This window comes from Lissotriton vulgaris, chromosome 1_1 (genome assembly GCF_964263255.1).
Source record: "Lissotriton vulgaris chromosome 1_1, aLisVul1.2, whole genome shotgun sequence".
In the NCBI taxonomy this organism is placed as follows: Eukaryota; Metazoa; Chordata; class Amphibia; order Caudata; family Salamandridae; genus Lissotriton; species Lissotriton vulgaris.
The window spans coordinates 1630456086-1630469920 of record NC_141685.1 but is presented as its reverse complement, the minus strand read 5'-3'; the positions used below and the strand labels follow the sequence as shown (position 1 = coordinate 1630469920).

General features: G+C 44.8%; 1 protein-coding gene across 3 annotated transcripts in view; it reads left to right on the top strand.

Moving 5' to 3' along the window:
* Positions 1 to 1595, top strand: part of LOC147750942 (transmembrane protein 116-like) — a 188283-nt gene extending 186688 nt beyond the window's left edge. For all 3 annotated transcript variants that reach the window (XM_086918847.1, XM_086918848.1, XM_086918849.1), the window contains one exon: positions 283 to 1595. In XM_086918847.1, coding sequence (XP_086774973.1) covers positions 283 to 441 — 159 coding nt within the window. In that variant the 3' untranslated portion in view covers positions 442 to 1595. The remainder of the gene's footprint in view (positions 1 to 282) is intronic.
* The last annotated feature ends 12240 nt before the right edge of the window (positions 1596 to 13835 follow it).

Here is a 13835-nt window from a genome sequence, read left to right as displayed (position 1 = left end):
GTTCTACATTTCAGAAGTCTGGAACAGTATCCATTTAATAAACCAAAAAATGCTTCTGCACATGGTCATACTTGGGTGGGTCAGGCTCAGCTAGGAACATCTGGAGGCTTCCTGAGGACCCTAAAGCCCACAAATGTTCAAAACACATGAGTGTTATTTTTATGGGGTATGGCAGCTGGTTTAGGCATGGGTAGTGTGCACGTACGATCGCGTCATGCTTTAGATAGGATGAACTGGTGTGTTTGCACATTATCACACATGTTTTTCTTTCCCATGTTCTAGGCTTTGACCATATCGCTTCAGGGCTTCCTGAACAGCTTGGCCTATGGCTGGTCCCGCCAGAACTTCCGCCTGGAGGTCACCGGTGAGAGGGCGCTATTGAACAGCAGCGCATTAAATAGAGCTTTCTTCGAAGAGTCTCTTAACGTATCTGAGCAGTAAGAAGACAGGGTTAATGCATGAAGCCAGTCAACATCCAAAAACTGGCAAGGGGACTCAAGGCCCTCTGTGGCACCAACGTGATAAATGGCAACTGAAAGACTGCACTTCATCTTAATCAATACACTTCTACTGTGGCTGCCAAGAAAATCTTAAGCCCACACTGTGGGTCCAGCAATTGTCAGAATCATACTGAAGCCACACAGGTGTGAATGTAGACTGCAAGCATGTACAGCTGGCTAGAGGTCTGGTAGGAGTTTTACCCCTGTGTGTAGTCTGCTTAGGGTTGGCAGTGATTTACTTTACCAAGATCTTTCTGAGCTTGAACTAAAATGTTAGGACCTTTGTGGCATTTTTGCCAGGAGCAGAATAAAACCACAGGGGATTAAAGGTCATCAAGGAACACCAGCAGAGCCAGTAAAAGAGCTGACTTAAATCGCTGGTTCAAGCCATCGAATTTCTACCATGAAGTGTGCCACTGTTGACTTTTGATGTGCGGATATTGACCAGCGTGGCTAATCAGTACAGCTGTGTGCAAGGGCACAGCAGTTTAGAAGATCTGTGCAAGATCATCCATCATGGCTGCGAGTGAGATCAACCCTTTAGTCATTTTTCACCACAATCAGTTCTTTGTTTCTTTTTCTGGCATGGAAGATTGCAGCATGGCACATGTTGATTGACTGGAACGCTGAGTTGGTGCTGTGGGAGAGCGAAGACTAATAGAAACAGAATCTGCATCAAAGGGGATAAACAGGTAAACTGCAGAATAAACCCAAAATTGAAGGACCTCTTGAACTGAAGAAGAATCAGATAAATAAGTGGACTTGAGCGAAACATGCAAAAGAATTCCCCCAGCCAGCCTAGGAGAGGTACTTCTCTAAAAGGTTTACTTCCCAATACCAGACAGGATATAAACTCCTAGAAAAAACATAACTTTATGGACCAAACAGGTATATTACCAAAAAGCCCCAGGTTCCTAATACAGTCTACAGACTCCTCACAATAATCCCTGATTTGTGTGGTGCATGACATAATCTACTGATGAAATCGGTCTCCACATTTCTCCTCCACTGAAGAAGAGACACTCGTTAGAGAACGTTGTTGTCAAGATACCAGACCCAAATCATAACTACTAGTTGTAATACAAGGTGAGATGGCTATCCACACAGTCTTGTTTCGATTAAACACTGCAGTGGTATTCTTCATGAGGAATTTGACAACTTAACCCTGAGAGAAATGGTTGGGCCTAGAAAAATGGCATTGAACTCTAGGTAGTTATTATGTAGGTCTCGATCCTAAAGTATCCACATGGACTGGGTCCAATGGTAACCGCGAAGGACTTCGCAATTGTACAGAGAGGAGTCTGTAGGCTAAGTGTAGTTGAAAGAGTAAGGTACTGATATATAGCCCCTTTCTGCAGGTTTGACCTAAGAATTCATCAATAACAGACTTTAAAAACTATGGGATCTGAAATATTTGTAAACTATTATTCGAGATACTGAGTCTAGATTTTGGCCAGATGTTACTACGGAATTTGTATTCTTAGCTATGGATGTGTAAAGTCATTAAACTCAAGTGTCCCTGACACCATCAGACTAAAGTTAAAGGGCAGTAAAAAAAACATTTCAATATCAGCTTCAGAAAAAGCATTGTGTCGGTAGGTGGCTGTAGTGTCGTGATGGCCCCAAGGATCACACAACACGATTGCTTTGTTATCAGGTATCTTTATTCTTGTTTGTGGTACAGCTCATGCCTGCGTCCTGCCTCTCGTCCCCTTGGTCATGTTGTGTCTCGCCCCGCTCCCCTGACCGGAAGTGGTGTCCGGTGTCCCCTTCCCCACACCTCTGACCCCAGGGTCCTAGTGCCCACTGCCTGGGCATGACATCTCCCCCCTTGTTGCAAACAAACATTTTCTGTGATGCGGCCTGTGGTCACTGGTAGATAAGTATTGATAGAGAGAGAGATGATAGAGAGAGAGAGAGAGAGAGAGATGATATGAGAGATCCTCACAGGCCCTCGTCAAATTACATCTCTTCAATCAGTCTCTGTGGTTTCTTGCATGCTCTTCTTGGCCGTGTTTCTCCTTTGTCCACTTGTACATTTTCTTCCTGCTTACTTGCCTCCGGCGTTGGTGCCTGCTGTTCTTCTTCTTTTGTCTTCAGTTCTTTGAAGTGCAAGCTGTTTCTTGTGATGATATACCGCCCTGCTGATGCTGTTATCATAGGTCCTCTCACACCCGTCACCGTCAGTGGGTCCTTTGAGAACGCACTGTCTGATTTCCTCTGCTGTCTTTGCCGCACTACCACTGTGTCCCCTTCTTTTAGTTTTGCTTTAGTGGCATGCCTCCTTTGATCTGCGTATGCCTTCATTTTTGCTTTTGTCTCTTCGTCTTTGGCAGCTATGTTGCTTCACTCCACACTTGTCGTCATTTCCATCTGCGGTAGCCGTGTCCTGCTCGAGCGTCCGAGCACGAGCTCGGCAGGGCACCGGCCTGTGGAGCTGTGAGGGGTGTTCCTGTAGTACCTTAGTATCTGGCATAGGGCTTGCCCTATCTATATCTGCGTTATCTTCGCTCTCTGTACCGCCTTCTTGATTGTTCCCATGAATCTTTCCGCCATCCCATTCGGTTGTGGCCACAGAGGTGTTTTTTTCCGATGACGGATTCCTAGGTACTCCATAAATTTTTGGAACTCTTCTCCTGAGAACGGCGGGCCATTGTCAGTCTTTAGCGTTTGTGGAGAGTCCCAAGCTGCAAAGACATCATTCATGACTGTCAGTGTTGCACTTGCCGATGTTGACGTTACTTACCTTACAATTGGAAACCAGGAGATTTTGTCTATTATTACTAACAGGTAGTTTCCCCTCTCCAGGGGTCCATAGAAGTCTGCTGCCAGTTCGGTCCACACTGCTTTGGGTAGTTCAGACATCGGTAGCGGCTCCGGCTTGGGCGGCTGCCCCGTCACTTGGCAATGCATGACAGTCGCTTCAACCATGCTGTCCAGTCCCGGGAACCACACTTTTTCTCGCAGCATTTTCTTGGTTGCGACCATTCCTCGGTGTGACTCATGCGCCAATTCTATCGTCTGTGTCCTCAGCGTTCGGGGCATCACTATTCTCGTTCCTCTCATCATTATGCCATTTTCGGTCTCTGAGAGCTCTTCATGGATCTTCTTGAATGCCAACAGTTCCTCCTTTATTACTCCTTCATCCAGGATGCTGTTGTTGTTGATATGTCTCCACCTTTGTTGTCTTGTCACTTTCTGTATCGCTTGCATGGTGGGGTCTCCCTTCATCTCTTGTTCCAGCTCTGCCATCGTTATTGATGCCGGCGTGCTGTGCTTCAGTATGAAGTTCAGGTATTACTCCGCCATTGTCGTTTCCTAAACTGCATGTGGCAGAGGATGTCTTGACATGTAATCAGCCGGGTTGTGTTCCTTTCCAGGTTTATGTATTATTTTGAAATTGTAGTCAATTAGCCTAATTCCCCACCTCTCTATCCGGTGTGGTATTTTTGCATTGGGATTTCCATAGATCGTTATTAATGCTTGGTGATCTGTTATTATTGTGAATGGTTTCCCATAGATGAACATGTGATAATGTTCAAAGGCCCACACGACTGCCAGACTCTCTTTCTCCGGTTGAGAGTATGCTCGCTCAACGTCTGATAGGCTCTTGCTTCCGTAGGCCACTACACACCTTGGTGAGTCCTTTCCTGGTCTGTGTTGCGCCAGTATTGCCCCCAATCACACTGGGCTGGCATCCACCGTCAATTTGGTGCATAGTAGCGGATCAAAGTACGCCAGGTGGTCTACTGCTGTCACAACATGTCTGATCTCTTCAAAAGCTTTGCTGCATGCCTCTGTCCATGCAAAACTCTGGCCCTGTTTTGTTAGTTCTCGCAGGGGTGCGCTAACTGTGGCAAAGTCTTTTATGTACCTTGCGCAGTAACTAGCAAGGCCAAGGAATTACCTCATTTGTACAACGTCGCTTGGCTGTCTTGCTTTCTCCAATGTGTCCACTTTACTGCGATCTGGGCGCATTCCTTTTTTGGAAAAAATGTGGCCAAAGAATACCAGTTCATCTTGCCCCAGTTCACACTTGTCTTCATTCAGCGTGAGCCCCGTCTGCTCTAGTTGGGAACACACCTCTCGCAGTGCCTTGTCATGCTCCTCATCTGACTTGCCGAACACCAGAATGTCGTCACTGTAGTTCAGGCTATTCTTTACTGGCCTTATTACTTGCCTTATTGTTTCTTGAAATATTTCGGCAGCGGATGGTATTCCAAAGCTTAGACGCTTATATCAGAACAGACCCAGGTGCGTGGAGAACGTTGTGATATAACTGGACTGAGGGTCGAGCTCTAGCTGGTGATATCCCTTGCACAAGTCTAGTTTGGAGAAGCGTCTTGTGCCTGTTAGGCAGCTGATCATATCATCGAGGTGCGGTCCAGGGTGTCTTTCCCGTTCGATTGCTGTGTTCAGTACTCTTATGTCAACACAGATGCGAATCTTGGATGTGTTTTTTTTGGTACTGCCACTATTGGTGACACCCAGGGCGTCGGTCCTTCTGCTGGTTCTATGATGTCCTGTTTGAGCAGGGCTTCAATCTCTTCTTCGACTTGTGGTTGCAGGTGTATTGGCACTCGCCGGTGGTGTTGAGCTACTGGCTTTACTGCCTCATCGATGTGCAGTGTTATTTGGCACCCTTTTAGCTTCCCTAGTCCCTGCAGTAGTTTGGGATATTCCTTCAAGATGCTTTTTCTTTCTGACATGCTATATCTCATTTCGAGGAGGTTCATCACCTGCACTGTGACATTGCTTAGCAGGCACGGTGCTGGAATGTCACCTCTCAGTACGTGAATCTCTTCTTTTATCATTTGACCTTTATATGTCAGGTTCTCTGTGAATTTTCCCATGTTTGTCACTGGTGTCCTTGATCCCCATGTGAATACCTCAACTTTTGACAATTTCAGCGCTGACTTCACTTCCATCTTCTCGTATTCCGACACACACATGATGTTACATGTTGCTCCGCTATCTAGCACAAACCGTGCTTTGTGTGGTCCCACGTCTATGGTCACAGACTCCGTCTTCAGGGAGATCTTCCACCACAATGTTGGTGATTTCCTGAGCTGCGTTACAAGCACCTACCCATCGCCGCTGGAACCACCGCGGCGGCGACGGGTAGGTGCTTGTAACGCAGCTCAGGAAATCACCAACATTGTGGTGGAAGATCTCCCTGAAGCTTTACCCGCTGGACACTGTCGTTGTCTGATTGTTTTTAACTTTAGGTATTGACAATCACAACCTGAAGAAGGGTAATATAATATTGTTCTTCCCTTCACCCACGAGTGTGGTAGCCATACGAGCTTACATACACCATACTCCGTGGTAACAGTGTAGACAGTTGCTTACATTTTTAGATACTTGCTAAATAGTCCCCCTGGTCCTGAAGAATCGCTCAACAAACTTTAGAGTAGCGAGAAACATGTTGACCGGACTGCAATAAATTCCAGATAAGAGCGGGAAACATCACTTTCCACTACTCTCCTCTAGGAAATCGTTTTTAATTAAAGCAGTGGCCCTTCTGAATAAAGTATTCCCGGTACCACTAGCTTTATTTTAACCTACAAAATCACGTCTACCCTGAGTTCTGGCCCCATACCCGCACTTCATCCATACGGCAGTTGGAAAAAGATCTCTGCTAAAGAGCCCCTCTATGAGGTGTTGCCCGTTGCGTATTGCACCGCCGACCCAACGAGGAGCAGGCCCAAATGATGAAGCATGACACCTGAAAGGGTGTGTGAGGGCATTAAATCCAACAAAATGGATTCCCAGGGTCCCCATCAGGCTACCCTGTTCTAATCCACCTGCATCACAGACTGTATCAATTTCTTTCTTCCATGAGGAACAGCACGACAAAAGCCCCCTTGGACCACCTTTTGCACAGGGCTTTGAACAAGTTATGTGGTAATGCAGGACCTCAAGTTTTGCCAGCCTGATGCTTTCCCTCCACCAATGTTATTGCGAAGTGTGCACATGCCGTGCAGCGTTGTGGACTGTTTTAAAGTTTGTAGTGAACTAATATCTGTCTATAAAAAGAGCCTTAATTCATATTTTATTGCACTTGATAAAGCGTGATTAACATCACAATATAACTGCAGCAAGACCATTTTGTATGAGCTACACAGATTGCACCGAGCTGCTGGTTTAAATGTGCTCAATAAAAGCTGCAGTATTTGCATGTTGTCCTCCCTCTGTTACTGTGGCACTGTCTCCTGCGCCAACCTGATGTGCTTATGCGGATTGCATCCTGGGAAGTAATACTGCCTCTAGTAACGCGAACATACAAGGCGCTGTCGACCATATTCAATGTGGGCACCACGGGTGTATCAAGGTGCCACGCTTCTTCAATGGTGCCAAATGACACTGGCACCCTGGTGTTGGGCACCAGTCCACGCCAGTATGTTTATAGTGCTGGTAGGCACACGGCGCAGGCTTGTTTAGTTGCATTTTAGGTCAGGTACGTATTTTGCATACACTTCCACCAAGTGGCTCTAATTTATGCAATTTCTTATTTGAGATGCAAACTTTTATGTGTGAGTGTTTACTAGGTGCCAGGGAGCCAGACTTCACCCTATACAACCAGGTGTTCGGCCAAATAATAGTTCTGATGCAATGTTGTAAATCCATATTGATGAGCATGACAACCGCAGTGTAATATACTTGAACCAACACCTAGTTTAGTAATCCTTGCTCATAATGCATATAAGTTGTTCTCTCTTACTTAATTAATTCTTGTCTTCTGATCTCTGTATTGGGATTAATTTCTCCAAATGTGATTTCATCTAGTAGGATGTGGCAATCATAGAAATGTATAAGCATTTTGTGGCAATGCACATGAAGTGGGCTTTGGCCGTGAGATGAAAACGAGTACGCCTGATATAGATCTAGTCTTTAAGTGACCTTGAGTGCCTTTAATTGTGTGGAAGCTTGCCTATTATTTCTCATGAATACAATATGACTCATAATATTGGAATTTCGAACAGTGTTTCACATAATTAAATTATTTCGCTTAAGGCTATGTACGTGGGGCCTGATCAAGTTTAAACATGCGTAAGTTCTTTAGTTCTTTAATGAGCACAAAAAATTATATTTGTTCGCAATTGCTTATTTTTCCAAATAAGAATGCCCAAGTTGCTATTTGAGCATTTCCCTTATTTACATTGCATGTGGAATTTTTTGTAATGTTATTGTTTTGATGTATTTTAGTCCTGATGAAGGAGCAGACTGAATACATAGATGCCAAAACATGTGTTGAGAGACCATGTCACAGCATATTAGTTGTTAATTTTTGCAGGCTATTACAGTTGCTGAAACATGGAACGTTAACTGACTATTTTCCCTGGAGATAAATACTATTATTTATGATCGGTTGTGCATTTTATGTTCAATGTCAAACATGAACTGCATTTGAAAGTAATATTCATAGAATGTCTTGTATATATTTTGTATAATAAAATTTTATTTTTGACTTTCTCTCGCATTTTGCAAATTGTGTATATGTGCCTTTAGAGCCTCTCTACGGAAAAGACTCAGGGGCATATTAGCAACGCTTTGCGATAATATCGCAAAGCGCGCTTAGCGCTAATTTTTCTAATGCCGGCTATCGCACATTTTTATCGCAGCGATTTCGCTTTATTAGCAACGAGTATCTCCAAGGCGATAAAAATTCCTGCGATAGTAGGGAAATCGCCATTTTGCAGGGAACATCGCTGGTTTTCTAGCGATGTTCCCTGCAAAACGGCAATAACCTTGCTGATACGACCTTGTGGTTGTATCAGCATAATCCACCCACTATGTTAGGGATAGCTAAGTCAGGATTTTAGCAGACGTTAGATTTTGGCGAAAATCGCAGTTTTCACCAAAATCTAAGGTCTGCTAAAATCCTGTGGGCTGCCTTGTAAATATCGCGATGTGAACATCAGCAATATTCTACAAGGTAGTCCATTAGGGTACGCCCAGTGACGCCCACTTTGCATCTCATTAGAGATACAAAGGAAGCTAACATGCAATTATGCATGTTAGCACCCTCTTGTAAATAGGGTGATTGTTTTATCTCTGCTTTTTTGGCTTTTTAAGCCAAACAAGCGGAGATAAAGCCCTTGTTAATATGCCCCTCACCCTTTTCCTTTTTTGCATTGTCTGAGTTAATGCCCAGCAAGTGTGCTGTTTGGATACTTCCAGACTGGACTCACTAAGGAAACAACTCAACCTTTGTTTTCTTTCGTCTGAGATGCATTATGGGCGATCTAGGTATAAATGACAAAATGCAATCTGTAAAGGCTTATTAACAGAATGCAAAATGGTAGTCACTCCTGCAGCTCCACCAAACTGTTCTTTCAGGTTTTTCAGGTTTTAATGTCTTTATTTCCATGATAAAATCATAAAAGACAAAATTTAAAAACATTACAAAACATATCAACCACTATAAAATAAATGGAAAAGAAAAACATTGACCATGTTGTTATGTTACACTGAAATCACAGCTAAAACTAATTATTAAACCTTGAAAATTTACAAAGACATAATTAAACCTGGACCTAAAAAAGCTAAAATTTACACATTTCGATTTACAGAATTAATGAGGTCTTACATAGTACAGTTAAAGGGAGTTCCTTCTGTCCCTTATTGCCCACGCCCAGCCTATGAATTTGGCCAAGCATACCACAAAAATGTCCGAGGTATTAGTTTTTAAAACCCGAATTGCCTCGGAGGACCTTCTACATGAGAGGCGCTGGAACGGGGGTTTTAACCATTTGATGCGGGGTTCTGAGTACTGCGGGCAGGCAAACAATAGATGACCCTCTGTTTCCTTTTGACCTGGGCACCAACAACAAGAGCTTGAGGATACTTTACCCCAGGAAGATGTAAATGAATTCAACGGTAGGGCACCTACTCGAAACTGATGATAAAGTTTCTTATCCAGTAGTCTGGTGATAATATCCCAATAAGTCTCACAGGAAGGGTCCAGCTTAAAGCTTAGGAATCTTCCCGTGAGGCTGCCAGAACTGGAAGCAATTACCAAAGATTGACGAGTCGAGGCCCAAAATAATTCTTTGAATTCCTTTTTGGATGGAAAAGTGTTGGTGCCTGGAGAAACCCACAGATGTTCTAATCCCATATCTTGCAAACTCTTTTTCACGGAGCGAAGCCAGGAGATTCTCTCAGAGCCCCCCATCGACCTCACTTCTGCTAACTCCTTAGCAAATAGTGTAAGATCCGGGGAGGTCCACAAACGCCTCCAGAGAGCCACTACTCTAAATCTTGCCATGTCATTAATTGGAGGGCATCCCATATCATGGCAGAGGGGTATCGATGGAGAGGATTGAGGTAACCCTACCAAGTTCCGAAGGAATTTGCACTGGGTTCTATAAAGACTAGAGAGGTCCATAAATCCCCATAAGTCAGCCCCGTAAAGTATGGCAGCGTTTATTTTAGTATCGTAAATTTTCATGGCAGGGATATGGATCTCTTCTGCTCACGCAGAAGACAGCCGGTCAATTGAGCAAATTTTAGCTGTTGGGCCGCGATTTGCTCTTTCCATAACAAACGGCGGTCCAAAGTGACCCCTAAATAAGTCATGGTTTCAACTTGTTCCAAGTTGACCCCGCTCATTTTTACGTTACTACGGACGATGTTATTCCTAGTTAGAACCATGAACTTGGTTTTACCCACGTTTACCTGGAGATCATTTTTCACACAAAACTCCTCAAAACGGTTCAAGGCCCGCTGTAGGCCTATCCGTGTCTTGGATAGGAGTAGGGTGTCGTCAGCGGAGATAAGCATGGGGAATTTAGTCCCTGCCAATGATGGGGTGTCGGTATGGGTGGCCGAGAAAAATTTTACTACCTGGTCGATGAAGAGCAGGAAGAGAGTGGGCGCAAGGACGCACCCCTGGCGAACTCCACGAGTGACCGGGAAAGAATCTGTATATTGTCCTCGGCCTCCCCACCTTACCCTTGCGTAGTTGTCTTCATGCATTCTAATGATTAACTCTAGTAATTCTCCAGGTAACCCCAGGTCCCTCAATACCTGCCACAATTTGCCCCTAGGTACTAAATCGAAGGCTGACTTCAGGTCTATAAATGCGGCGAAAATAGTACCACCGCCGAGCATAACCACCTTCCAGAAAATCATACAGAATCGGAACACCTGGTCGATGGTGCTCGTCCCGGATCTGAAGCCTGCCTGCAGGGGAGACAATATATTTTCGGAATCCATCCACCCTTGCACTCTAGCCAAGATCATTCGAGCAATGACCTTTTGGAGGCAGTCAATTAAACTAATCGGGCGATAATTGCCCGGATTAGACCTGTCTCCTTTTTTATATATAGGAAGAATCTCGGCCCCCTTCCATGTTTTGGGGATGCATGCACCCTTTGCTATGGCATTAGCTATGTTAGTTATGTATGGCACCCAGAGATCTGTATTTGTTTTGAACAAATCCGCTGGTATTTGGTCCAACCCCGGAGCTTTCCCCCGCTGAGTCAAACCAAGGGCAGACTCTGCCTCAATATTAGTAAAGGTCAGAATTTCTCCACAAGTGGGCATTACATACAGCTTGTCCAGCATGGGTGGAGGGTCAGTGCCAACCATACTAAATTGGGACGAATAGTGTGTTATCCAGGCTTCTGGGGACACATGATTGGTTGGAGTACGGGAATCAACATCCTTCCCCCATTTTACTATGTCCCAAAATTTAGTCTGGTTGTTCGTCTTGGAGGCATCCAGGAGATCGGCCCAATAACCATCCTCCCACGCCCTTTTGGCTTCCCACTGAACTCTTTTATACCGTCTCCTGGCCTCCTTTACAGCACACATATTCCTAGATTTAACTTTGTCAACTAGATTACTGTGAGCCTCCCTGCACTCTTTATTATACCACTTTGCCCGAATAGCATGTGGTCGTCCAACACCCTTCTGGCATGGTTTAGAGAGGAGTAACTTGAGCTCAGCAAAACAATGTTCATGCAAGTCCATGATTGTGTTGGGTTCTAAGGTACCCCTCCCAGTGTCCTCTGGCAGCATTTTGTTTAATGCAAACATGACCACATTCTCTATATTAGTCTGTAGGGATTCATCTCCTGATATGTTAGACTATTTCAACCTCCTGCGGTCATTGGATAGGATTACAACCCCTTGCCCCGTGGGATCTGGATCTTCCGGTCTTACCAAACCGTGCATCCTTAATTTCAATGACAGAGAGTTATGAACGCTTTCTGGGCGGGGGACAACTTCCATATCGACCATCAGTGACCAAAATTCCATTTTTAAAAGGATATAGTCTATACGGCTTGTCCTCAGTCCATTATCAAAAGTAAAATTGGCACCAAAGTCAGAGGGAGAGCGTCCGTTTACTGCCCTTAACCCCCAAGTGAGACATAGTGCAGTCCAGTTCAAGGCAGCCTCCGTTGCTTTAACAGTTTTACTGGTCAGTAGGTCCGGTATGTTCCATGTTGCATCCTCTGCGGACCCCCAGCTGTCCCCTGCAACGTAGAGCGGCTCAATAGTACAGTTCAAATCGCCGGCTAAAAGGATTAAAGTACCTTTATTCCATCCCGCTAAATGTCTATCCAGGACATCCACAATCGGGGGACACCGACCACCAGGGAGGCCACGAGAGTAGATGTTAATGATGATCATATCCTGACCGCCTTCCTTGCTCAGCTTAATGGCCAATAGGTCGGGATTGTCCTCATAAAGTTCTGTAATTTTATATCCCCATACCTGTTTAACCCACGTTGTCAATCCCCCTGATGCTCGCCCTTTACTGCTCTTGATTGCAGGTTTGAAAAAGTTTATAAAGCCAGCTTTATGTATTGGTTCGGGTGCCCATGTCTCTTGTAATAACACAACGTCATATTTATGGATGAACTCCAGCCAGTCCTCAGAGTCCATGCGAGCCTTCACTCCCGCAACATTCCAGGACACGATATTAAATGTTGCTGTTGTGGGTTCTGCAATGTTATTGCTTAGATAGGGAGGGGGGGGAAGGATTTGTTAGGGTAGTCCAAGTGGGCATGTTTCTATCCCCTGTTACTTCTATATTACTTTTTTGCAAGCTTTCCCCCTCTACCGTGGCCACTATTTCTTTCTTTCCATTTTGTCTGGTGTAAACTGATCGCCAGATTCAGATGCCATTGGGGTTTGGTGTGGAATATGTGCCTCATTCCCGCTAACATCAATGGGGTTATTCATCATAATGGGTGAATACAGTCAGTCTACCAGCTCCAGGTCAGACAAGGGTCCAATGTGATTGAAGAGTAGGGGGTACTGCGGTAAGTGAGGTGTTCTTGGCCCTTTGTACCTCCCGTCTCTCACTCTCCACTGACTTGGGCCTATGGGGTAATTGCTATGTGTATGAGGGTAAAAATAAGCAAGATCCAAGGATTGGACATCGCCCTGGCGTGCAAATCTGGCTTTCCGTCGTATAAAATCGACCACCCAGGGGTCTTTAAATGAAATCAGAATACAGTCCCCTTCCAGATCTTTGGTACCATTACCCACCCAGTCTACTCTCCTTACATAAAGAATTTCTGTTGGGTATGATGGTGGTAGGGGACGGTTTTTATTTAACCAAAATATTGCTTTGTTACGCAATTCCCCTTGTGTCTCCTTGATACCGTCTCTTAAGGGAGCAACACCAGTTAAGACTATGGTATATTGGGTCGCCTCTGGGGGTAGATTAACTCGAGGTGCTGGGCGCATCTTTTGTTTACCCACAAACGGCATCCTAGAGGGTTGAGGATTGATTTTTCCCCTACTAGGGGTCTGAGCTGGGGTACTATTGGATAGTTTTGTCCTGCCTTCTAACATAGACGGGTTCGCTTTATCTGGATTAGATTTGGGTGGGTATTTTTTCCTTGGTGCGTTAGTTAGGGGACCTCCACTGGCAGTGGTAGATGTGTCAACGGACCTTGCCCCTGCTATAAATTTGTTAATAGCTACCCCTGATGGTGCGAGCTTAGTTACCTGAATCACTGGGGGATTGCTAGCTATTTTAGTTTTGCCCAGTGTCGGATTACGGGCCCCTACCACAGGACTAGGCATAGATAGTTTTTGCAGTATGCCCAAATTAATGTTAACGACAGTTTCCAATGCATCGATTTTGGAGGTCATCAGCCTTGTTCGCTCCAGAACCGGAAGCAAAATAGTTTTTAGCATAGCCTCAATTTTGACCAACAGAATGTCGTCACTATTGAGGCATGTTGGGCAAGGATTAGATGACCCCAGGGGAGTGAATGATGGACAATACACATTTGGGAAACCATAGGGTGGTTGTGGGGCTGGTATAGTCATTCAATTTAGGCTGTTTTTGGTCTTTCGCCCCCTGGG